This window comes from Crassostrea angulata, chromosome 8, assembly GCF_025612915.1.
Source record: "Crassostrea angulata isolate pt1a10 chromosome 8, ASM2561291v2, whole genome shotgun sequence".
Taxonomy (NCBI): Eukaryota; Metazoa; Mollusca; class Bivalvia; order Ostreida; family Ostreidae; genus Magallana; species Magallana angulata.
The window spans coordinates 32614581-32642121 of NC_069118.1; the positions used below are offsets into that span (position 1 = coordinate 32614581).

The 27541-nt window shown below is 35.9% G+C and overlaps 1 protein-coding gene across 4 annotated transcripts; it reads right to left on the reverse strand.

Moving 5' to 3' along the window:
• Window positions 1–1003: 1003 nt before the first annotated feature.
• On the reverse strand, window positions 1004–27243 carry LOC128158744 (lysine-specific demethylase 5A-like). Of its 4 annotated transcripts, XM_052821692.1 has the most exons (33): window positions 26942–27243; window positions 25601–25678; window positions 24132–24191; window positions 23909–23971; window positions 23393–23569; window positions 22922–23059; window positions 22367–22402; window positions 20564–20666; window positions 20361–20443; window positions 19897–20055; window positions 19733–19750; window positions 19330–19449; window positions 18792–18947; window positions 16691–16783; window positions 16038–16126; window positions 15456–15618; window positions 15000–15119; window positions 14308–14502; window positions 13697–13811; window positions 13100–13291; window positions 12637–12787; window positions 12221–12335; window positions 11816–11962; window positions 11028–11239; window positions 10748–10886; window positions 10418–10597; window positions 9122–9271; window positions 8720–8891; window positions 7057–7668; window positions 6666–6895; window positions 6035–6287; window positions 4178–4441; window positions 1004–3659 (listed from the first exon to the last, which is right to left on the reverse strand). In XM_052821692.1, exons 1-33 carry the CDS (start codon window positions 27089–27091, stop codon window positions 2887–2889), a joined length of 5706 nt encoding a protein of 1901 aa, XP_052677652.1. In that variant the 5' UTR covers window positions 27092–27243; the 3' UTR covers window positions 1004–2886. The 4 variants fall into 4 exon arrangements, with proteins under 4 accessions (XP_052677652.1, XP_052677655.1, XP_052677653.1 ...); XM_052821695.1 differs by lacking the exon at window positions 22367–22402; XM_052821693.1 differs by lacking the exon at window positions 19733–19750.
• Between the last annotated feature and the right edge of the window lie 298 nt (window positions 27244–27541).

The following is a 27541-nucleotide window of genomic DNA, read 5'->3' on the forward strand; positions in this document are numbered from 1 at the left end:
TCATGACACACCATTAGGTCATAAGCAATCTTTGTGTGAAGTAAGAACAATGAACAATTAATTTTCGTGGATCAACTTAACAACGAAATCCACAAAAATTGGTATTCAACGAATATTGATGACACCACAGTACCTTAAAGATGACGGACCCAATTCACTGATACAATAGTGATTTCCATGAAAATTTTATATGAGTAAGAGATATCATGAAAGATATACCAAAATCAATCCGAAAACAAGATAAAAAATCAAATATTTAAAAGGGACCAGTTTCATTACATCTCTATTTCACTTGAAAATGATGGGGGAAAGCAAAAACTGTATAACTTTAATTTTTCAAGTAAACAATGGAGAAAATTAGCGTCCTTGTGAGAGAAAAAATAATTTCAAAAAAATTCTGCAATGGATTTTTCATTGTGTTTTAGTGATTGTAACATAATGATGAGAATTTCAATATTCATAACAATCACTTCTTTAAGGTGCGCGATATATCTGCGTAAAGCAAATTGGGTCCGTCCTTCTGTAATTATGTCCCCTTCAAAGAAGGGGGGGGGGGCATATTGCTTTGCTGCCCTGTCTGTTGGTCCACCAACAGTTTCCATTCATTTTCACCGCAGAGGATGCACATATTGAAATGAAATTTGGTATACAGGTTTACTTTTTGTGAGCAGAAATGGCGTAGTAGTTACAACTGTTAAAAGTTTATCAATATATTGCCAAATATACACATACATGGACATAATTACCACCTTCTTCATATATATATATATATACACACACACACTGTACTAGTGCCTTTTAATAATGAGATGGCTTGTATTTTGCTAAGCAAACTACAGTTAGGAACTCATTGGCAAAATTTCAAAATAACTGCTTAGGTGGGGTCAGAGTATTGTAGATTGTCATAATCTTGGTAACCTCTGACATTGCTTTTAATAGAGTTTCCATATGAGTATTATTCCGGAAAATCATATAAATTCAACAAGCAAACAAAAAACAGACAAAACTTGTTATACTGTAATCTTTAATATAGTGGTTTTGCTGTTTCTTTTCATCTACACACTATTACTCAAATCCATTCATAACCAATTCCATACCATACATAAGTCCAAATTTAGTCACTCTTAAAAAAAAAAAACAAATCACAATATTTGACTTCATATGTACATGTTAACATCACACAGTACATGTTATGAAACGAGATAAATTTTATGATAATTGGGAAGTCAATATTTTGGCTTAATTTGTCATAGAATAATTTTTATCATACATACAAATTTGTATATGTATGTCATATTATTCTTTACTTTTCTAAACTCAAATGCTTTTTTACTTCTTTTAAAAATTAAATTTGTAATTACAACATGTACAATGCAAGGTCAAATCTCTGAGAAATCCTATGAACAATTAGTGCCAAAATACCAACTTTCACAAATTACAATACAACTTTACATGTAAATGATACAAAACAATGTCACTATTTCACAAGCATGTTGCACTGTTGTGCATGTACATATATTTCAGTCCACTAAGAAGTTTGGTTTTGCTGTAAGCTTTCTCCCGCAAATGACTACTCAACAGAGAGAGAGAGAGAATGAGAAAAAAAACCAAGCTATTCACCCCTTCACTTTCTCCCTGAAACATCTGTGTATATTGTGAATATCAAAACAAGATATTTTTTTTCATTTATGAGGCTTCTACCGTTTTTCTTCTTTTCAAACAAAACAAAGTTCAAAGGTAAATTGATAACTGAATGATGAGTTACTCTCTTGTTTTTCGAAAGAATATTAATCAGATAGCCAACTAGTTTAAGTCACCCAGCATAGAAATAATGCATTGAACAGTACTATGAGACCACAAATATGCGAGACTGATATTTAGAGACCTTTTTTCTCTTCTCTCTCCCCCCCCCCCCCTTCCTCCCACCTCAATAAACATTTCATTTTCCAGCTGAGAAATTAAGGATGCTCCATCCAAGAAGCTACCTTCTATCCGGTCCACAACAGCACTGTATTCTTTTGAAATAAATGACTTGTTCAAAATGTACATGTATATAAAATGGTCAAGTAACACATAATCTTTGAGAAACAAAGGGATGAAAAAAAAAATGACTGCTGGAGAACAACTATGTATACACGTACATGCATGTTAAACTCTCCCTCTGAAATCTACAACAAAATTATAAAATACATATCCCATGTACAACAAAACAATTGGTAAAAAAAACAAAAAACCAATAGATTTCTGCATGTAATGAAAACAAAAACCAGAATGTTGTATATACAGGGAAAAGTTTAATACAATAAATAAAATGAATTTGTCTTTTATAACAAGATTTGGGATGCACAGTGACGTGTAATATAAACAAAGTCAAATGGACAGTGATCTTAACTGAGAGATTTTAATAAAAAAATCGTAGCACTCCAAAAAATGATAAACACTCAAAACTTTACAACACAAAATGGCTCCTAATTAACAGATGATAAACTGTACATGTTCACGATCATCCAACTGAGAACCACAAGTGTTCAAGGTTGAATTCTTTCACAAAGGATGGTCATTGAGTCTAAGTCTCATCATCAATAAATGAATTCAATGTCTTGAATGAAATGCAAAAATTCATATATGTTAAACATGAAAATAAGCAAACAATCAACAATTTTCATGGTATTCTTTTTTTTTAAGGGGAAAAAAGCAAGGTTTTTTCTCCCCCCACAGCAGACCAATTGTGGTTAAGATCTGTATTAACAAAAGGGCAAGCACTTCATTTGATACCTCCAACAGTGAGTGGTCAGGCAAACAGACAAACATGGCATTGGTTTGCAGATACATGAGTGAATTCAGATTTTAACGAATCCCAGTGAACAAGGCGGATGAGATCTAAGGTCATGATTCATCGGCCGTTTGTTCCATGGTTTCTACTTCCTGTATCGTCTCTTTGTTCTCTTCCGTGACCGAATTTTTAACAGTTATCGGCGAGTCTAAACGCGTCATCATCCCGTCCAATATGTCTGCCACAATGACGGAATCGGTCGGGCTTTCACCCTTGATATTCTGTGGAGTTTCCTCAGGCATAGTCATCTCCTCTTGAGGACTGCCCACTTCCTGAAGAACACTGTCCTCAACACTGTCTTCCAATAGCTCCTCCTCCTCTTCCTCGGATATCACAGAATTCTCCGCCTCTGGTTTCTCAGTAACTGACTTGAACACGGCACCCTCCAGCACCTTGCTACTCGCAAGAGATTTCTGTGAGCAGAACTCCTGAATCTTAATGGGCGACTGAATCTGAGCGGAAACACTACCTGTTTTTTCACGAGGACTGACCTCAATGTCTTCTCGGGAGAGAACCTCTGTCTCGTGAGTGGCCGCCACCCCCGATGATGTGCTGATGGTGATACTCTCCCTCACCATGCTGTTCCGAACCACCCCCTCCGAATTGGCAGTCATGGATGAGTGCTCCATGCTCTCCCTTAGGCTGTTGACCACTCCCTCCACACTGGTAGAGGAGGAATGGACGTAAGTCAAACCACTGTCACTGTTCTTACACTTGAAGCACTCGTACTCTTCGTCCTCGGTCACCTCGTCTGTGCCCAGACCCACACACAGCAGGTGGTACCACTCCTCACAGCGGTCACACTGCACCCAGTTCACCTCCTCCCCTGAAACAACCACCACAGTGTTATTAGATTCATGTCCAACAGAACAGTTTACAATGCAAGATATGTTGTAGTTGTATGAAAATAATTCAGTATACATGGTATACGCATTAAGTAGTTTTTGAAGTGTAAACAAACTGCCATACAAAGCAACAAGTTCTGAAAGTCAGAAAGTGCATAAATATAAGTGCTATGGGATCTCTCATTACTGGCCTAGGACTCATTCCTGCCTAGTACCAGTTCTTGCCATTGCAATAAAATGTAACAATTTACAAAATGGAGTGGTGATGGATACTTGGTGACAATTGGTCAAAAGACCAGTAGGTACATAACATTTACAATAGCAATTATTCTGACTCTAAACACTAGTATTTTCATTACTGTCATCAAAATACCAAAGAAATAGCATCTTCAGCTTCAATGAACAAGATGGTTTGCAGGATCAGACCTTAACAAAATTAATGTAAAAAAAATCCTTTGCAATACAACAATCCCCAATCCTCCAAGATGTCAGCACTGACCTGTAGGTTTTAGACATTTGATGGCAGCACAGTTATCATCATCATCTTCCTCCCCATCCTCATCCATCATCACCAGACACTCCTTCTCCTTCTTCTTCCTTGGCTTCCTCTTCTTCTTCTCGGTGACCACTTCCTCTGTCCCCGTTTCCTTCTTTACTTTCACTTTCTTTTTCTTTGGTTTTTCAAGTTTCTTCAGTTTTTCAGCATTTAGGTCCACCATGAGTTTGATCTTTTCAATGTCCGAAGCTGCAGATTCGGAAATTACTGTTGGAAGATAAGAAAGAGAGAAACACCTAATTATCAATGCTTTATTCATGTACATGTACTTAAAAAAATGTCTTCATACCAAGTTTAACAAAATGTAGAAACACAAACTTTTCATGCTTTCTGTAAGCCTAAAGTTGATAATGAAACTAAATTAAACAAGGTAGTTCTGCCAACTGTTTGTGGCAATTTTTGGCAACTCATATAAATTATTCCCAATTTTACAACTTGTATACGAGATTTTGTTTAATATTTCAAATTAGAAAATCAACATTATACTGTGGAATCATTTAAATTCGTGGGGGCCAATTTTCGTGGATTGTTGTTATTTTTTTACTTATTCCTGGGGATTCAATTTCATGGATGCATCAGTTTTCACTTTTAGTAAAAAAGAAGACCCTTTCTAAATTTTTTACGTTGAGGATATAAATTCATGGGGAAGGGCTACCCACAAATATCACGAAAATTGAGCCACCACGAATTATAATGGTTCCACAGTAATCTACATGCATCTACATGTACTTCCTCATGTCAACGTGATGAATGCAGATGGATTGCAAATTATCAATAGGGTAGATATATAGATATCAAATTTGTAAATGAAGTAAATGTGATTATCATAATAGACAAAACATGTCCCAGACGTATTGAACCAGACAATCATGAGAGGAGAGTCTGGCTCCAGTAGACTGAGTTTGTTTCTCTGCTTCAGGTAACAGACATGGACCATAAGTCTTGTCAGCAAACTATGGCGGTCTTGAGCAGTATTTTAACTATAGCTATGGGCACAATTTCCCAATAAAACTTTAACACTCTATTTTCTTGTCCCTGGGACATATACTGATATTTAAACTGAAGTTAATTTTTATTTCCTAGTTTACAGAACATACAAGTATTCTAAATGCTAAAAATATAAAGATGACAATGTAAAAGTACTGAGCAGTTTGAAACTGTGGAGTAACCACCCCCTCCCCCAATAAATAAAATAGCCATGAGTCACTAACTTACTGTATACAGGGAAATATTTGCCCCCGTTTTATTTTCACCCCTTACACCCTAAATAACATGGGGCAAAAATAACACTGTATACAGTATATATACATATATGTATAATTAAAAAAACAAAAGAGTGTAGAGATGGATATTCCTTTTAACAATCAATAAACTAGTAATAAATTACTCCACATGGAAAATATTCCTTTATATCATTCTCACAGACATTCTGCTTTATATTCTGTATGTATGAGTCGGTTTAAAAAACAATGTCCCAGACATATTGAACCAGACAATCATGAGAGGAGAGTCTGGCTCCAGTAGACCGAGTTTACTCTCTGCTACAGATACCAGACATACACCAAAAGTCTTGTCAACAAACTTTGGCTGTCCTGAGCAGTTTCAATAAAGCAGACATGTCTTTCCATGTGTACTAAACATAGTTTATATCAATCTATTTTTTATAGTAAAATTTTTTTTTCCTCAACCTAAAAATAATGAAAAGGTATTTTTTAACTTATCACTACATTATCAATGCCAAAATTAAAATTCTTTAAAGAATGATAGAGAATTCTGAATTTCATCCTTTCTCTCACTTACTCTGATCTTGCACGAGTTCAAACTCCTTCTGCAGTTTCTTTTCTTTCTCCGTTTTCTCCTTTTTGACCTTGACCTTCTTGGGTCTGTCCCCTCCCTCTGGCCCGTCCTTCATTTTCTTTGGTTTGGACAAGTCCCCGCCTTCTTCCTCTTTCTTTCGCTTCTTCTTTTTCTTTTCTGGATCTTTCTCTTTCTTGAATTTCACAACCATCTTTTCTCTTTCAAAGTTTTCCTTGGGCACAATGTTTTCAGGTCCCTGATAACAGATAAGTTTCAATAATAAATACATTGGCTGTCATTCATGCACATCTGAGCCAACAACAATCTTCAGCAATCATCAATGCAAAGCTATAACTCCCCCAATCTAGATCTACATATATTCTATTCTATACCTATTAACCTAGTATCCCCTCTTTAGATCTACATATATTCTACTCTATATCTCTTATCCCCCCACCCCCTTTCCCCCCCCCTAGATCTACAGATATTCTTCTATACTTCGGACACCCATCCTTTATCTACAAATCATCTACAGTAACTACTGTATGCCTATCACTCCCTCCTAGATCTACAAATAATCAACTCTGCTTATTAACTTCCCATCTACAGATACATGTATTTACTATGCCCATACCTTATCCCCTATGTCTAGGTCCAGGAGCTTGCCCTCGCCCCTGGGCTGGCAGGCCTGGAGGATCCTCCAGATGTGCTGGGTCTCATCCAGGGAGACCTCTAACAGGTCTCCCTCCATCATCAGCTCCTCCAACTGTTTCTTGGCAGTCAGTGAGAGCTCCAAAACAGGGGCTTCCAGGCCAGACCGGGCCACTAATGGAGATTTTCTCTGGTGCTTCCTAGGGGAGGCATCTATAGAAATAGATATCTCAACAGTTAGTATTTCTACTTGGAGTTATACAATGGTCAGAAAACCTTATATCAATTAATGCACTCTTATTCAAATATTTTCTGGATTCTTAAATTAAAGTAATTCATTAAATGGTACAAATATTTTTGAAAAACAAACTTACTAGATCCTCCTTTGGATGCTGTGGAGTAAGCATGTTCTGACATTCCAGTGTGGTTGGTGCTGGCAATCTCCACCTCCATCTGAATATCATCCGAATTCTGTTCCGGTGACATGGGTGGCGACATGGAATTTTCAGAGTCCAGAAATCCGGAATCCATCTGTTTCCCATTTACAACCCCAGATGACCCTCCAAAAGCACTCTGTGTCACGCTAGCAAGATGTCCCTGCAGTTCTGGGTTATTGGCGGCCTTCATCAGCTCTGCGTTGATGATCTTTTCCGTCTTTTCTCTCGCTGCCTGTTCGACCATTCTCTGACTCAGAACGCTGAGTTTGGCGAGAGCTGAGGCAAGCTCACTCGTTGTGAGTGCTTGTCGAGCTCGATCCTGCCAGGCCATGGCTCGCTCGGTCAGACACTGAAGGGCCTCACCCTCAGGTAGGCGGACGGGCAGCTTCTGGAGAGAGACAAGCAGGGATAGGATGGTCTCCAGACGGGGTCTCCTAGACCTCAGACAGAGGGGACACAGGAATTTGAGATCCTTGGCTGCCTGGACGGCGGCAGCTTGCTGAGATTTGTTCTTCAAGTTGGCAGATTTAGGTAATGGCACACAAGTTCCTGCAGAGAGATCAATGAGGGCATTATAAAATATGGAAGGAAAATAATATTGGTTTTGTTGAGTTTTGCTTTACTTTGATGTAATTAACATTTATAGATACATGTACTATCTCATTAATGTTGTTACACACTGTTTAAACCATGTTTGCATAAGAGCAAATCACAGCTTGATTAAGTTGTCTTGATCTTTGCTGTTCATACTAGAGCAATACACAATAAAGTGCATCTCACTGAAAAAACTTGACAGCAATTTCCAATATGCCATACAACCACAAACCTCCCCTCCCCCCTCAAAAACATCACTCTACCAACTCTATGAGCTTTTAAAGAAACTGCACTAAAACCCTGAACAAGACTCAAACATACCTGTAGGCAAATATCATTTTAAGTCAAGTGTCATATCTTTCAAACCAGCACAGGGGTACATAAACCCTTCAATTTTATCACACCTGAATGCACACCTGGAAATCATTGCAGATGTGTAGTAAATCTTAGATTGTCTTGGATTCTGCAGATTTCATTTCTTTGTAATGCATTAACCTGTATATATGTTGTTACTTTACTCCTGGCTTGGAACAAGTGATAATTATCACTGACTAAGAATGGTTGTGTAAGATACAAGTCAACACAGGTGAAGCCTGAATAGCAAAAATACTTCAGACTGTTAAGAAGTCAGAGGCTTACATGCATGTAGGAGTTGCAAAATAGCAGGAGAAAAGATATGGCAGACAATGTTTTTTTCATAAGATGTGCTCAAATTATAAAGATACTTTCTCACTCATGTTGTAACACACTGTTTGAACCATGTTTGCATAAGAGCAAATCACAGCTTGATTAAGTTGTCTTGATCTTTGCTGTTCATACTAAGAGCAATACACAATAAAGTGCATCTCATTGAAACTCTTCACAGCAATTTCTTATTTGCCACACAAAACCCCAGAACATAACCTTGCCAACTACTAGTATATTCTGTAAATTTCATGTACAGAAATTCTAAACTGTATTTCAATGTTATAGATCAATTCATCTTTTTGCCTCTTTGTTTACTTACCATGGAACCAGTCCTTGCAGAGTTCACACTGTAACATGAACCCGGCCCCCTCCTTACGACAGATGCAGTACTTGGCCTCACCGTGGGGCTGTCGGAGCTTGGCAGAGTTACGGTCCCTTAGCTCCCTCATCAGCTCAATCTCTCTCTGCTCTGCCATCTTAAAAGCAGCCACCTGTGCATAAAATGTTGAGAAACTTGTACATGTGTGTAATTGAATGGTCTCATTCTGAACAAAAGAAAAAACCTTGCACAATTTTTTTTATCTTTCTTCGGTGATAATAAAATCTAACTTTTAATCCGCTTATCTTCTATACATACATGGATGAAAATCTATCTGATTAAAAGTTCTTAATGGTATTTTGTATGGATAAACGTATGTAATTAATACTAAAATGTAATTACAATGGCAGCAGGATCTCTCTGTTCGTCCACTCTGTAATCCGATTGGTTGTTATTTTCGCTGTCGCGGCGATCCCTACCCTCCTCTTTGATTTTCTTCTTAGTTTTCTTACTACTGCTGTAGATTCCTATGTCGGCTCTAGGTGACAGAACCTATGAACAAATGTGAAAGCAAATACATGAAAGTACGATCATAAATAAATCAGAAAGAAAAATAGAGAAAAAACATCCTTCCTGTTTTGCAGTACCAAGAACCATTTCAGAGAAATAAAATGCACACCAAATAATCATTCCTCCCAACATACTTGTACAAAGTTCCTTAGAAATTGTTAATTGGGTGTTAAAAATGCAGAAAGTTTCATAAAAATTTGCAATGCAACCATACATGTTAACCTAGAGTGATGAAAAATAGGTAGATTTTAAACCGAAAAGCGGTAGCATCGCGCGCGGCCTTTTTCGCGTATATTTCAAAGCACAGATTTGTATGTACTACATTTGTAGTAAAGGTTTCTGATTAGTTATTAACAATATCAACTAAAATATAAAAGACTTTTGAAACTTGGTAATATTAACACTAGCAATAAAAATGTTCGTATGCATTTACCATGATTATAATGATTACCGGTAAGCTATTTTTAAGGAAAAATGTTTGAGTGCAGAGCCCTTAACAATTACTTTTGTTCAGAAAAATAGGTTAAGTTGCCAAAACTGATTATATAAGAGAAGTAAGAACTAGTAGGAATTCATATGTTCTTTTTCAATATCAAAACGATGTTTACATGCTTATTTATTACAAATGCAGCATTCAATAAATTGCCAGTCAAGTTTACTGTTATGGCCAAGTTAAAAGATATATTAAATCCTCGTCAAAGCCACGTGTGGAATTGCAAAGCTTCTTTTTCCATTGCGAGGATAATATCGACATGTCTTGTAACTAATGTAATCACGTGAAGTGGCTTCTTTCATCGTTCAATGTAAAACACATGCTTGAAAACTTGTCATCCAAGCGTCTAAATAAAGCCTTTGTGTGCCTCCGATTCAAAGTCACGCGCTAATTTCAAACCCGACGAAAATTTTTGACCACAATGGCTTTCAAAATGGCTATCTATCAAAACAAGGAACGTATTTTAAAGAAAAGCGGTAGATTTTAAAATAAAAGCGGTAGGCGGGAGACAGAGCTAAAGAGCGGTAGACTTCCGCGTAAATCGGTAGAGTTAACATGTATGATGCAACATACCTTACATATAATTAACCGAACCAAACTTTGAAAGTTACACAAGTCAAATATGTTGTACCAACCTCTAACAGTGAGTATGTACAGTTCTTCTTGAGGAAGGTTCGGGCGGTTCTCTCTCGCCATGACTTCGCGGCAGCTACCTGGGACTCCACCTGTGGAAGCTGATCGAGCCTCACTGGAATGGGACGGCCTTTGTTCACCAAGCTCTCCAGGGCATCCAGGTAAGGATATGAGTCTGAATTCTGTAAATCAAACACCAAAATACATCTATGAACTGCTGACAACAATGAAACTACAAGTTGCTCAGATCTGTAGGAGCAAAATATGTATGAGAGAGTAGAATTTTGATGAAAGATAAAAAATACCTGTGCATGATGAGCTTGCTGACATACCTGTACGGTCTCGACTTTGTAGGTCCAGTCCTTGGCTTTTTTGAGAGCATCTTTCAGTGCGCTGACATTGGGCAGGAATGCTGGGATACCTTTGGCTTCATTGATGATCGCCTCTAATGTAGCCATCACATGGCGAGGTCTACAGCACAAAAAAGGCATAATTTACATATATCCTACATTCCTCACAAATCAGAAAAATCTAACTTCCATCAATTATAAATTTGTACCCTTCCTCTATCACACAGGTTTGCATAACAATGATCTTATCCCTTTCCCCTACCTAGCTTGAAGACAGATCCTGGCTTTCTCCTCCCATCTCTCGCTCACGGTCAGCAGCTCCTGTAGTTCAGCCATGGCCTTCTCCACTGCGGGGTGAGGGGCCAGTCCCACCCCGGCCTCCATCAGTTTCTTCATCGACTCCAGGGTGACCTGCTGTTGGTCTTCTAGGAGGGTCAGTTTAACTTCATCCAGCCATTTGGCCTGCTGCAGAACCTGTTCAAAACCATAATCATGTACTAGTAAACTCATCATCATCATCATCGTCATCGTCATCATCATCATCATCATCAGTCTATCATGTAACTATGTACTAGTAAACTCATCAACATCATCTTATCATTATCATCATATTCTTTTTTTGATATTGTGACTATGTCAAAATAAAGAAGCTCTTCTAATATTAAGCAGGCTTTGAGATACAATATAATATAAAATTTTGAATATGTCTCATACAAAAATAGAAACATTGATTCCCAACCCTTTTCTTCTTCAGATGAAGCAGCATTTGATTTGTGTTTGATAAATGACCATCACAGAGTTGGGGTCAATTACTTTGAAAAGTAATTAATTACTTTCAAATACATTGACAATTTTATCAATTACTTGCAGTGGTTATGTTGATGGTCACCATCAACATAACCACAATTTATCTGTGACCACCCCTTTAATCTTTAAGATCACCAAATCTTGTTAACTCCAAAAGTCAAGAGAAAAGTAAAAATTATTCAAACAGAATCTTTAAAATATCAAAACAGAAAAACAATCACCCGAGTCTTGTTTAACACTGACCTGTTTGAGTTTTGGAATCTCGGGAAGATCGACGTCGAGCGTAACGCTGAACTCAATCAGCTGTTCTAGCTTCTCCGAGTCCGGAGTCTCCGCATCCAAAGCCTCCTGAGCATCCTTCTGGAACTGGACCACTTTATCCAGCAGCTCCTGTAAAATCAAAGCTCAGTCAAAACCAGAGATCAGAAGTGAAGACAATGGTCCATGAATATCTAATCAAGTACCCATATTTACATGTTTTTGTGCTGGTAAATTTTGAATGGATTCCTTTTTTTTTTGGTCGTTATACAATTCTCAATTCGGACTGGATGTCAGAACCTGTATTTGTATGATACTCATGAGCACATTGTCACATCGTTTTTATCCTAGGGTTGATACACTTTGACTGCAGAATGAGGAATACACTACCTTGACTAATTTAGCCTCTTTGATGACACAGGCCAGACTGGCAACTTGCTCATAGAAACAGTTTAGTTCGTCAAGACTCAGCTTAGCTATGTATTTCCCGTCATTGTGGCGGTTCCTGTAAAACATTCCAGGTTTTGTCCCATCAATCAACTAAAGTTCTACATGATTATTCATAGTTATAATTTGCATTACGTATTTCATATAAGTCAATAACATTTTTATTAATTACTTAAAAATAAAAAATAATTTTTGCAACTTAAAAAAAAAAATTCATACCAGAGAAAAAGAACTATTTTTTTTTTTTTGCATTCTAACACTTGATATCAATAAAACATCTCTTTTCTTCATAAGGTCCTTGCTGACCTCTGACCACCCCCCCCCCCCCCTTTGTTGAGGGTCCATGAGGATCCACTGACCTGGTTCTTGCTTTCTTGGAGACCAGCTGGGCGGCCACGTTGGCACACTTTTCCGCCTCACTGACCGCCATCACCAGCTGCTGCATCAGCTCTGAGTCTGGGAACCTCTTCTCCTCGGCCTCTGTGATGTACTCCTTCAGGTCGGGCAGGTCTACAAACAGATGATAGAAATATCACCTACAGTTCACTTGGTGAAAACTGCTTCTATTGTTAAACTCTTAACCTGGAGCATAAAAATGTGATTTCATGGGTTAACCAGTTAAGCTTGCGTATACGGTGTTTTAATTTTTTTTTTAGTTTTTTTTTTTTTTTTTTAAAGCATTTATAATTTTATTTAGCATTTATTTAAAGGTCTGCAACTGTAAGACATAGTCACAGCACATACATCCAGTACAATAATCCCAGCCCCACAAATTTCATTCAGTTACCCCCCTCCTTTGAAAATCACACAAATTTCACTTACCAATTTTTTCGTCCACATCTGCCTCCAAAGCTGCTCTGACTTTGGTTGTCCAGTTGTCAAAAGATTCGGCTCGCACCTTAAGCCTGTGGAGCATTGTGGGTAATTCGTCTAGCGTGTAGCGATATCTCAGACAGTACTGCGAAGGTCTACAGGAACACAGCTTGTTCACATGATGAATGCACACCACCTTGTCTGAAAGCATGGGAGTAGAAAATTTGTGAGTCAACTTTCAATTGCTCAAAGCAACATCAAAACATGAATACACAGTCTTTCTCCAAAAGTTAAAACCCTTTGCAACACAGACATCTGAATTCAAAAGTCTCCCTGCATAATGAAATGAATTAAAAGCATTTTCTTTTTTTTAAGTATTCTTCCCTTACACATACAATATCCATTTTTTCAAATAAATTCTGAAAACTATAAAGCATAGACAACCTATTCCAGTATTATAGCAACCTCCTATTTCAAAGAACTTCAAGTCTTCCACAAAAAGTGTGGGAATTCTATTTCCTAACATGGCATGGTACAGCAATTATCAAAAATTTCAAATGGAAAATAACACAGGTGAGAGAAGCACAGTAATGGATTGAGACTCACTTGGTTTACAGGGACAGGTGACGGCCGACAGGAAGCAGGTGGTCTTACAATAGTCACATTGTCGCTCGTCGTCCGGCAGTAACTCAAACGCCTCTCGCTCCGCCTCCTTTGTTCCCTGCAAGACAAACATTTAGATGCTGTCATAAAACTTCAAACTCTGATATGCTTCTTGATATTTCTGCAAAATGAGCTTCAAGCTTCTGGCCCTGGAGCCATTAAACTTAGGGGAGTTCATCTACATGTATGATCTCAGATCTCGGTGTCCAATATATGAATATTTCTACTGTAAAAGTAAGACTTCAATAAAAAGTGAGCTTATCAAAGTTCTATGGCCCAGAGGTACAGTATGATAGTTGATTTTTAGCAGCTTAACAAGGAAAGAAATTTAAAAGGCATTTTGATCAAACATACATGAACAAATTCTTAAATTTATAAAAAAAATTCCGACTTTTAATTTATCGTAATTTTTGTCCATGTATTTGAAGCATCTTCTATTTTAAACTTCAAATGACAAAACAGGTACATGTATATGTGTATCCTTATAGCAAAAAAAACATGATTGTATAATCTTAGGTTTCTATTTAATCTTAACAATCTTCATAAGGGCTTACCATTTCCAGCAGCACTTTGCGCTGTTTCCTCTCATCCTCCACTATGGCGAGCAGGTCTTTGTGTGTGCTGGCCGCAATAATCAGATCAAGGTTATCCGGATCAGCGGCCATCTTACACACTAACTCCTCATGTGAGAAAACACACTGACGACACAGAGATCTGTAGTGTTCAATGCAAGCCCGTCCAATGGGAAGCTGGAAAACAGAAATGACCAGTTTAATGCAGTGATAAAAATATTACTATGTGAACAATTTCTATAAATTTTTTTTACCTTTGCTTAAGATAAATATTTCTGATCGTTGTAAACTTGAAGTGAAAGAAGCAATATGTGACAGAACATAAAAATTCCCACTAGTTCTAGGCTGTCTAAAATAAAATAATTTTCCTTCATGTACATATTCCGACTCCATTATTTTATCTAAAAACTGTAAATGGGTTGCATTTGGCTGTGCATTCTTATTAGAGTTTTAAGGGAAAATGGCTCCCCCTTAATCAAATACATTACTAAATGTCATGCATATGTATACATGTATGCATAAGAATAGGTGCATTCAGGAATACCCTAAATCAAATCCACGCTAACCTTTTCAAAAATCAATTTTCACCAATCATAAAAGCCAAATATAACATATTTACAGTATTCTTGATTGCAGCATGAAGAATCATCAGGGCACTGGAAGAGAGAACTTACCCAATCAGCCGGTGCAAAGTTCACTGCCTCCGCAAAGTTGTATCCCTGGTTAAAGCCGGCATGGTATGCGCGAGGGAAGGTGATGATAAACTCCCCAGCATGTTGGTTGGTGCGGACAATCTGTGAAAAAACCAAACAATGGGATCACATTTTGGTCTCCATCAAAACCGGTGATTTAATTACACAGACTATTAAAACACATGCTTGCATGGAGAAGATAAAGAAATTGTAAAATACTGCAAACTATTGAATGTTTGCCCATAATTATTATCCATGAACTATTATTCGGTACATAACTATTATTCAGTGAAGAAAATTTCCTCATAATTTAATTTTTTTGAATTGTTTCCTATATCTTTATACAAAGCTATTTTTCTCAAGGAGATACTGTAAGTAAAGATTTAAAATGTCCACAACCCTCCAGACCTCTAAAACAAGAGTGTAGAATACACTTACAGGGACCCCGTGGTCCATGAGAATATTAGGGTTCATGATCGTGGTCAGTTGATGCAGGAGATCGGGGGACGCCTCGAACAGCTCGGGGGCACTCTTCTTCATCACGTCCTCAAACAGGTCGGCCATGGCCCCGGGGACACCATACCAAGTCTTGGGCTCACCCCTTCATGAAAGAAATTTGATAAATAATAATGTCAAGTTAATGATTCAAGCTTCCCCATGTACGAACAAACATTTCTCTAAGCTTAAAATGGATTTATGCCTTGCAAATGCATGTGACCGATGCCTTGTGTATACTATATAGAGATTACAATAGATTTTCATTTTAAGTATCATATGTACCTGTAGAGATATTACGGATGCCTTGTGTATTTAATGATTAAAATGACTTTGAATATGCAGATTGCAATTGATTGTTCTTTACCACTTTATGTAGAGATTACAATATGTTTGTGCTTATAGATTTTACAATGGATTTGTGCCTTTAATACCAGTGTACCTGTCGAAATTACAATGGATTTGTGCCTTGTCCATTTAGAAATACCTTGTCCATTTAGCAATAACAATGAATGTGTCACTTACCAGTGCATGTAGTTGATGGAGTAACTCCAGTGGTCTTCATTGTGCCAACAGAAACTGGAGAAACACATGCCCACATAGCACCAGGGGACCTGTCAATTGTAAAATAGATCCCAGGCATTTAGTATAAGAGTAAAGCAATATACAGTGTGTATCATGCACACAAAAGTTTGTCATCACTATCCAACTTAGGGAAAAAAGTACACTAGAAAAGGAGCACTATTCTTTTACATGTAAATTAGTTAACTTTGTTCATCTGTTAAACTTAAATGTTAATAAACCTGAAAACTGACATCTGTTCAGAATGCTTAATTCCATGACAGAAAAAAATACGATGCAGCAGTATGTTCATGGATATACTGTAGATTCCTACTTAAACGGGACAAATTAATATCCGCTCAAAACACGAGAAGCACATCGTGGCTTTTAAAATCTCACTTTTATTTTTCGAACAGATGTAAACTAAACGCAACTCTTGAACAAATCTGGTGTTTGTGATCTTATAAACTCGTGATTTGATGCTAAACAGTGTATCTCGGAATTAAGTACTGGCGTAAAATTAAGAGTCAACAGTACTTGTCAGTTTAGAAATATTTTCACAATTTTATAGACAAATACATGTATATCAGTGTATATCTGTGTACATTAGGACTCACCTTCATGCCCGAGATGTCTGCGTTGATGTGACAGAGAACAGACTGCTCCAGAACAGGCAGGTTGTTCAGGTTCCAGCCCGAGTTCATGTACTCCTTGAAAAAAAACAAAAAAACAAATGCAAAACTAACTTTAAATCTCTTGCTTCTCTAAAAATTTCATACAATCTCCCGTATTCCTTAAAGTAGACATATGCAAAAATAACCACATGTACACTGCCCACCATAAATAAGTATACAGTCTCAAATAAAGTGGCTTTGACATGGAAACATAAATATGCTGTACTTAAAATATACATAAATGTCCTAAATTGAAAATTTACAAAAAAGAGAGATAATTCATGCAAAAATGACATGAATTTTTGTTAAAATTTTTCAATTATTGTTCAAATCTTTGAAATGTTGTAATTTTCCTTACATCCATAATTAACTACATAACAAATATTTTCTGTCTTTTATCTTTAATCATCTAAAAAATAAAATTTAAACCCACAATTTCCTTTAATGTACACTCCTTTGTACAAGAAACCTCAATTAAGTTCTCCCTATCATTCAATAAATGAGACTTAAACGCGATTTGAATGTAAGGATGCCGGGAAAATTATCTTTGGAGCAGAGGACCCTATGCAATGTTCACCATCAACATGGCGTTCCAATCACTGAGACGGCCCAGGCTCTAGGAGTAACAAGGTAAGCATTTTTGCAGTTTAAACCTAATTTGATTCAATTCTTAATAAACGTTCAAGTTCTGAAGTTTGTTAATTAAATTCCTCATTTGAGGAGGACAGTCTACAGGACCATCCAGCGGTACTCAGATACCAATTCTCATTCTGACTTGCCAAGATGTGGAAGGCCAAGATTGACTACAGCAAGACAAGACAGAATTCTGATCCGGCACAGCCTTGCAAACAGGAAAGATACCATTCCTATCCTGAAAACCTCTTGGAACCAAAGTGGGGTTGATGCATCTGACAGCACTATTCGCCGCAGACTGCTTGAAGCTGGCCTTTCTGCTCGGGTAGCAAAGAAAAAACCTCTTCTAACTGACGTACATCGCCAGAAGAGACTTGACTTTGCCAGAGCTCATGCGGACTGGACTTGGGTGGACTGGTCCTCTGTTTTGTGGACTGATGAATCTCGCTTCACTCTATTCGAATCTGATGGCAGGGTCTACGTGAGACGAAGGCTACATGAGGAGTACAAGAACTGTTGCATAGTGCCAACTGTGAAGTTTGGTGGTGGTGGGGTAACTGTCTGGGGCGCTATGTCGTACAGAGGGACAGGTCTTATGAAAAGGATTGAAGGAAACCTCAATTCTCAGGGCTACATTGACATCCTTGAGAACTACGCAGTACCGTCTGCACATCTTTTGGGCTATGGTGACAATTACTTTTATATGGATGACAATGCACCATGTCATAGATCCAAAGTAGTGAAGGATTGGATGGCAAATAACAACCTGCGATCACTGATCTGGCCGCCACAAAGTCCTGATTTGAATCCTATTGAGAACCTGTGGCGTGATCTGGGCATTGCAAAGAAACACATCAGGACTCCAAACTGCACTGAGCTTTTTCAAGTGTTGAGCACTGCTTGGGACAATATTCCAGTCCAAAGATGTCAAGATTTGATAAGAAGTATGCCACGAAGAATGCAGGCAGTGATAGCAGCCCGTGGTGGATACACGAAATACTGAGACTAATTTACAATTTGAAAGACTGAGTTAAAAATTTGTTAATTTCCATTATTTGTTTAATATTTTGATGTTAGAGCATTTACAAATTGTATTACCTTAAAATGTATATAAAAATGAAATGATATATTAATGATTAGTTCTGTTTTTATTACTTTATATTGAAAAAACATAAAATTTCACATGTGTATACTTATTTATGGTGGGCAGTGTATTTCTCTCCAGCTTTCCTCATCAATTATACAATCTCCAAAATATCTTTCTATAAAACCGTGCATACTGATCCAGAACGAAATATAAGCTCAAGGCTTTCTCCTCTCCCAACATCTTATGGATTGAATAACATGCGCAATGCATTTGTGTTAATAGCTGCAACTGTACTTTACTGCATTCCCTAACAGAAACTCTCACCTCGTCCTCTGGAAACATGTCTTTGGTGTCCTTGGTCGGGAATCCACTTCCCATTTCCGAGGCGTGGATGTCGGCTCCATACTCCACAGACACATCCTCCTCTATACAGTTAACCAGTCGCCAGAATTCTTTCTCCACTGTTTCGCATGGCACCATCTACAATAATTTAAAAAAAAAAAAATATTTTTAACCTCTTTTCAAACAATTAAAAGTCCCCAATGTCTTATACATTACAAATTATGCAAATGTATTTTGCATGGCACCATCTACAGTTAAAAAATATCAATTAAATTCTCAACATATAGTCTTACTATCAAAAGTCTCCAAACAAAAGTCTCTTCCTTGTTCATATTGTCTTATACATTATAAAGTACATGTATGAATGATGCTGAAATGATTGAAGACTATATTTTCCTTTGACCATCATTCATCAGTGGTATTCACTTCAAACATAGGCAAATGACCTCCTTACAAAACATTCCTTTCAGATCCTTTAACAAATAAATTTTTCACCAATGATTTGAAGAAACAATCTTACATGAACAGGCATGTTGAAGTAGTTGGATTTAAACTGGTCGGCCATTTCACCAAAACTCTGTAAACTGTAGTCCTTCTTGGCTTGTTCGAATCCGTACGGATTCATTGGTCGACAACAGGCCTAAAACCAACAGATTTCTCGTAGTACGTGAAAATTATCACACACGCTTAGAGAGTTATTACATGCACAATGCATTTCACAGGTGCAAATCATTATAAACTCTTTTATTATAAGAACTCTTAAAGAGTAACAGAGAAAGGGGAAAATTAAATTAAAGTCAGATTTCTGAGAACACAATAATTTGCAGCAAAACAACATCAACGTTGTAGAACACAAAAAACTACTACAAAAAACAAAATTAAAGCTGTTTGTCTTTTTAGAATTTGAAATTCAAAGCACTTACTTGAGCAAATGATCTGTACTGTACATGAAATAGCAAATATTTCTTACAGTAGAGATCAAAGTGGATAAGAAAAACAGCCAAAGAATATATATGTATGTCTAAAAAAAAACTCATTGCCCCATCCCACCCATTGAAGCATCATCACCCTTTCAGTGTATACATACCTTGGCCACACATTTAGGACACCTCCAGTCCCCCTTGGGGACCTCCGGCATGGGCGGGATCAGACAGTAGGTGTGGAATGCGTCGTCGCATCCGTCGCACAGCAACATGTACTCCTCTCCGTCGCCACGGTTACACATGTGACAGATGTACAAGTCCACCTTTAAAAATTGGAAAATACTCATTTTCTATATCATGGTTTTTTTTTTCTCTCTGTAACAATATATAAATCATTAAAAAAATAGGCTTAAAAGATGTTTCATTCATAATTTTTTCTCTCTCTGTAACAATACATGTAAAAGTCCTTAATATTTTTTAAAAAGATGATTCATTAACTATTTTTTCATATCAAGCTTTCAAATCACAAAATAAAGCACTTTCTCTTGTGCATTGTGCTTCATTTCATGTTTCAAATCCAACCCCCAAACCCGTATTTATCACACCCCCCCCCCCCCTCCAAACTTACAGTGGTGTATGCCCCTGGCCCTGGATTCTTGTGTCTGGTACTAACTCCTCCTCCGTTCTCAACAATTTCTACTGTGTTCTCCTCTGAAAACAACAAAACACGCATGAACTTAAAATCATTTTCCCATAAAGTGAATTCATAACAAGCAATGGAAAAAAATCCATTCATGACCTTTGATCTGATCATGATATTTGCTCTCTCACCTTTGACCTCTCCTCCTTGGGGTACTGCAGCTTTTGGCCCTGCTCCAAAAAACTGAAGTTTCTTCAACTCCGAGTTTACACTATAGTCAATGTCCATTTTTTCCTACAGAAAAGAATTGGGAGAAATAATGCTCTGGTGGTTTTTTTAAATACAAGTACCAAAAGATGTTTTTTTTTTTTTAATTTAGGTTTAGGTGCATTTATGTTGTCTTTGGATCATTTCACTTGAAATCCTCTTTTCTGTGGTAACCGTTATCATTCTATTGGGCTCTTGCTGAAACAGTTTTACTTCACAAATTTTCTTTAAAATATGCTGTGCATGTTTTGGTATATGTGCATTCTATACTATATGTAGTATGACAGGATTTTGTAGTATACATACAAAGTGTACATTATTGTATATGTACATATATAAGATTTATGTACTGTGGTAACGTCATAGATGTTCTAGTTTTTCATTACAGTGTATATATATTTTACATCATCTTAAAATACATTAAGAACTGTTTCATACAATTTTGTTTTTCTTTGGATTGCTCCTGGAAGGATATTATGGTGAAAGTCTCATCAATAATCAAATATATGTATGGCTTACATTTTAAAGCCTTCAAATATTTTTAACTAAATTCCAGCATTTCCTTTTAATTTTATGAATACCTTTAAATATATCAAGCCTTTTCAGTGCTAAGTGGTATGCATACTCTTTTGGATGGCAAATTTCGTCCCAAATTGTAGCAATCAATAGTTTAAAGAAAAATGAAAACCATAATTTGATAGTTTGCTGTGACCACTGTTTCCACAAGTACATGTATGATGCACACAAAACTGCTATACATATAATTAAAGACCTCAATCCCCATGAAAAGCAGACTTCAAAAACACTCACTAGTCTGATGAGGCCCAACAGCCTTTAAATGTATATGTATGATGTGTCAAAAACTGCTTTATATATATCTATAGACTGGCATCCCCTAAAAAAGCAGTCTTCAAGAAAAGTCAATAGTCTGATGAGGCCAAACAGTCTTTATATGTAACAAAACATTAAAAACAAACCCTGATTTCCTTACATAGGACTATTCAGTGGACAATTCTATAATAAATTAGCAAGACTTAGGTTCTTCCATTTTTTATGAAATTTAGTAACCATGACTTTGTAAATGAACTAAAACTATACATACTAAATAAACTAATCAATAAGTTTTCATGAACACTGCATTCATAAATTTTAATCAACTACATGTCGGGTTAACTTTGTATTAGAGATTAATAGAAAATTCAGTGAGTCTAAGGTCATTCATTGACCTTTCTTTTCTATTGGTAAAGTACATGTACATCAGTCCATTGTTATTTTTAGCTTCAATGATCCCTAAATATCTCCTTGTAAAGTTAAATTCACAAAGTTTCTTCCTCCACAAATGTGAATATATATATCCATTATCTCTTCTTCTAAAAATCTCGTCTTCTGGATAAAATGCACAAATAATGGTCAATTTATGTTACATGTCTTTTTTCAAAATTTTTAAAACCAATAAACCAATCTAATTAAAATAAAGTTTTTCCTACTTCCATATTTGATTTGTCACTGTGAGGATCTAACAATCTCACAGAGAGAATGAAATACAGGAGCGTGTAGGATCTTTTGTTAATTCAATTGCCAAAAACACCGATGAAGATATATATATGTTTGTGGATATTTCATTTTATACAAAGCTGAAACAACCATCCATCTTGGTAACCATGGCAACGAGAAGCTAAAAATAACAGCAAGGTTGATGCGGGGGATATCTCAAAAGCGGAACTCACTACAACTGGGGGGACTTCTTCTGTGTCAAGGGGAAGCTTGAAGAAAAAAGGCTAGTTTAGAATTCTCTTCGACAGAGCACAAGCTTAAATACGCATAGTACAAAAACATTGGTCTAAGCAGAATCAAGTCATATTCATAGGTATTGAGAAAGGTACAATGTGCTTACATGTCTACTCATGTAGTTAGCCAGTAAGATACTTTAGCAACAACATAATCACAAGTGATATCACAGAGATACTGAACAATTTTACTGCTAAGTGCTAACATAAACACAGATATGTGAATTTTACAAAAAATGAAAGAGAGGGAGAGTTTTACCAAATGAACAATAATCAAATTACACATATACTGTGAAACATACATGTAACTACAGTTTAGGAAATATTCGAAACAAATAAATTAATCTCTTTCACATTATGTGTTTTTTCTGCCCCAAAACAGATTGAACTATTTCTATTTACAGAATCAGATTGTGAAAGTACAGAACTGTGTTAGTCAAGAGAACAGTTAAGTCTTTGACTTATCCATCCTACTTTAATGCTTCTTGCACTTACCGATTTCTGTGCTCTTTCTTTCTTGTTCTTACGAGTGTATCCCCCCGCGGCAGTTTTCGCGGCTATGCCGTGTGGTTTGTAGTCTTTGTCGGACTTGTCGTCCTCCTCCAAGTTGGTAGTCAGGTCTGGTTTGGGTTGCTGTAACAAAATCACAGAGCCATGAATCCATACGTCAAAATATGCACATCAATATATGATACATATAATCAAGATCTATTTCATTTTTGACATACTGCACAACATAATGCAGTTTTGTTTTTCAGAGTTATGGCATAGATTCATAGTATCAAAAATTTATTTACACATGAATTGACCTATGTGGAATGGACTCATCATATTTATTTTGCTGCAACTAGGGTAAAACTGTAATGTTCAGCTATTTCTCCATCTCATTAGCCATACATGTATTATTCAATTTCTGCTTTAATCATGCATACAATGAATGCTCTTTAGATGAATAGAGAAAATTACCTCAGCAGGGTAAGCATCTCCCTTCTTGAAGACAAAGAATGGATACAGGATCCTCTCGTAGTGTGACCGCAGAGAACCCCCTACCCCTTTTCCTGGGGGGTACTTCAACCTCTGTGCTATTTTGGACCATTTCCTCTCTTTGGAAACTAGTTCCATGCCCCCTTCTTCTTCAACGATCTACAATATGCAAACAAAACCCTCAGTACTACAATCTGTGGCCTGTTTCACTTTCCCCTTCCATGGTGACTAAAGCTGTACCCAGAAATCATCTGTGTATTTTCAAAACAATTTAAAATGTCACAAAAAATATATACCAAAAGCTGCACAAATTTTATACATTTTTTAATTATATTTTATGTATCCATAATAATCATTTCTTGTCATCAAAATGTATTAAATTGTTCTTTAATTCAGCAATTGAACATTATTTAAAAATCCCAACAAACCATATTTAGATCTTTTGATTTTTAAATGAAATTTGAAAACTTGGAACAATTATGAAAAAGGTTTACTTACTTTGTACAGGTTGTACAAATCCAGCAGCTTTCTTTCAACATGAGGAATTTTCAAGGAGCAACCCTAAAGTGTACAATAACATGAATGTACAAAAATGATGAGGTCTTAAACTTATCTTGTATTTCAGTGAAGTTTCCCACTACATGTACCTCAATTTAACATGTTTAACTTTCTATGGATAAATTTTAATTGAATACAAACAAACAAACAAACACAATCTTACCTGCAATTCCCAGAACCTAGCAAGCTGGTCCAAAAAATTCAGTTTTATTCTTGTGAAGGCCTGGAAAAAGAAGATTTTCCAGGTGTTTGAATTTACCATAATTATTGTATTTGAAAAAAAAACATGATATTTTAGGAACCAGTGACTACATTCAGTTCGTAGTTATTGAAATGATTTAACTTGACTTTTACATTATGTATGTATCAAAACTACAGTGTATGTATTAGCGTTATTCAACTTGGGTCATATTACCAGTTCACGTGCACAGATCTGCCACTTTACTCACACTTCTCTGCTTAATTATTTATATGTAACAATATTTATTTACCTTTCATTACAAATTATGCAATTTCTATAGATTTTTTTTAAGGAATAAAGAAAGCATTTTTGGAGTATTATGCGTTGATCAAATATATATTCAATGTGATCAAATCCAGTAGGGCTTTGTGATACGTTTGATCACACCCGACCTTAATCGATCACCTTATAATATTCAAAGAATGATTCCTTATTATTTATATTTATATAATTTTTCATCAGCAATTGTACGATTAAATGTTAAAACAGTCATTGATGAAATGTATTGGACTATACATTAGTAACATTACAAAATCAGTTCTTAGTTTTGTCACAGAGGGACACTGGAAAATGTAAAATATTTTCGATTACAGTACACATGTTCATTTTCTCCACTAATATTATAACAAAAATACATAGATCTAAAAGTTACTGACTGAATGTTTTATTCTATTAAACCTGAATTTCCTACCAAGTATTGATCACTTCCTTTCGATACGAAATATTTACTTTTTGACTTTAACATGATCAAAACATTCAATACTGCCAAAATGAAGCGAGACTTTTAATCAATATCATCACAAAAAAACACGAAGAATTTGGTTGTACTTTTATTTATAAAAGAGAGTATGAGAACTGAGTCAATTTTGCAACCAAAACAAATGAGATTGTAATTTAATCTACTGCTGTAGTTTATCTTGCAATCCATCCAAATAAGATGTTCTATTTTGCATGTGCATTTCTACGAACGAAATAATATTCAGATAATTTAATGTATCAGGTTACAGTGGACAGGAACAGTTGGTCTTGCAGAGATTACATAAACCCTTTAGAGTATGTACTAAATGTGAAGTTAAAATGATATATTATTACAGTTTAATGAACAATTTGAGACTAAATTTTGGGTTTTCTACATCAAAATGCTAATGAATGAAAGTAATGCGTTTTGATCCTATTAACAGCTGTATCAATTTAACTTATTTCTACATTTTACCACATTGGAAATTTAAGACTTTATGTTACAATATCAAATATCATGTTTGATAGCATATTGAGACAGATGCATCACCATTTGGGCCAGAATCAATATTTACAGAACTTGAACTGCACCTTCCTAGCAAATGCAACACGGATTGAAAGTAGAGCAGAGAGAAATGAAAGGTGGGCCTTACCTCCAGTTCATTTAGACGCTGAACTCTAGGCGTAAATCTAAATTTATCCACATCCACTGCGAATGGTGGTTGCCAATCCTAAAATAAACATCCAACAGGAATCCCATCACAAATTTGAATCCAGAAAGCAACATCACATACAAATACACAAAAGAATATGGCTTCCTAATGTCACAGGCAGCCATATTGGATTTTGAGACTTGCCCAGTCTTTTCCTTTAACCTGGTTTCCAGATATATTATGTAGAACTTCGTAGATTGTAAACCATAAGATGCAAAATTTTATATATGGCAATTCATTTCAAATGATAAATATATGGAAATCTACCTTGAAGATTAAGATATGTATTTTCTATGACCTTTTCAGGATATGAAACAATGTATGCATATTTTGAATATAAACTTTCAAGGACTTGTTGAGCATTTAAATACACTAACTTGCTCTACAAGATGCTAAAAATGTGTTGGTTTTCATAAAAAAATAAGACTAGAAAACAGGATTTTTTCCTTTTGATTTTAAGACTAAACATTAGATGAAAAATTATCATGATATATAAACTTTTAAAAGAGTATTTCTTTTCTATATCAAGAAATAAAAATACTCAAAAGGATAATATTTAATTGTTAAAATGAATTATAGAGCATATTTGAGAGAAAAATATGCTATCTAGGCATGAAATATTAACAAATTAAAAAAAAAAGAAGTTTTGTCTTGTTTTGACATTTTCCACAAAAGTAACACCTACATGAAGTCAAAATATGAAGTGATCCTATAACGTTCATGACTAGTAAAGGAGTACTACAAACGAATTAATCATGTTTCAAACAATACAGAGGGTTTTTTTTATATATTAAAGAAAAAGTTCTTCATTTAGAAAAATGTTTCTTCCAAAACATTGAAGTTAAAAAATAACTACCAAAAATTAAGCAAGCTTCTATTTATTATAATTAAACATTATTTCATATGATTAAAGCCAGATATCATTTCAAAGTAACCTAACAATATGCTAATGAGGTGCTATATATGGTCAAAGGCAAATCTTGCAAAACAAATTTGGGTAAAAAATGTATTGCATAATATTGCAAAATGTAGTTAATATATGAAATGTTTGCTTTTATTGCAATCTTATCTGAGGAATTGGTCGCACGTCACATAATTTTTGACAACACGCTTATTCAGCAGCATCTGTCAACTCTTATGGTCAAACAATGCGTCGCCATGTTTGCTCCATTACAATGCACGTACCCATACCTGACGTTTATCATGCTTTCAACAATAGCGACTACCTCAAATAAAACGAGAATATAGATTTTACGATAGAGAAGCAAATGAATAACAAACCGGTGGTGGTTTAATTTTGCATATTCCTGCTTTTTCGGCAATGGGTTTTATTTTTGCAATGTATCCCAATGGATCTGCGAATTCTTCCTCAGTGGGAGTGAAAACCGGTGCCTCGGGAGGAGGAATGAAATTAATGTACGGTTCATCCATGATAAACACGTAGCAGTGTTTCTAGTATTCCAACAAAACAACGGACCTAGGCCATTTGACAACACTACACACTCAGAAACAAAACTCTACACATCATAAAAAGCCAACAATATCCAATATGTGTATTTGCCCAGGAACTCATATACAAGGACTTTGCGCTATAGAAATTAGTCCCAAATGACAGATTTGCATACGCGACAAACAATCAAATTGTCATCAAAACTGTATATATTTTAAATATAATTTATATAATGATGTATAACACAATGTAAAACTTGTCATAAATAGTTAGAAAATCAACGAAATCTTAATTTGCGTAGGAATATAGCCAAACAAGGTCATGATTGGTCATTTAAAATTCTTTTAGTCTCGCAACAAAAATAAAAAAACCTTTGATAATTTTAAAATTAAATTTTGGATAACATTCTGAAAGGCACATGGTGTCATTTT

What these genes read in the sequence shown, in the direction of transcription:
- LOC128158744 (XM_052821692.1), bottom strand. Translation starts at nt 27,091, where the DNA reads ATGGATGAACCGTACATTAATTTCATTCCTCCTCCCGAGGCACCGGTT. An exon ending in AAGAAGTCCCCCCAGTTGTA is followed by an intron (nt 20,667 to 22,366) that starts GTGAGTTCCGCT and finishes TCTTTTCTGTAG; the next exon opens with GAAAAAATGGACATTGACTA. An exon ending in AGATGTGGACGAAAAAATTG is followed by an intron (nt 12,788 to 13,099) that starts GTAAGTGAAATT and finishes ATCTGTTTGTAG; the next exon opens with ACCTGCCCGACCTGAAGGAG.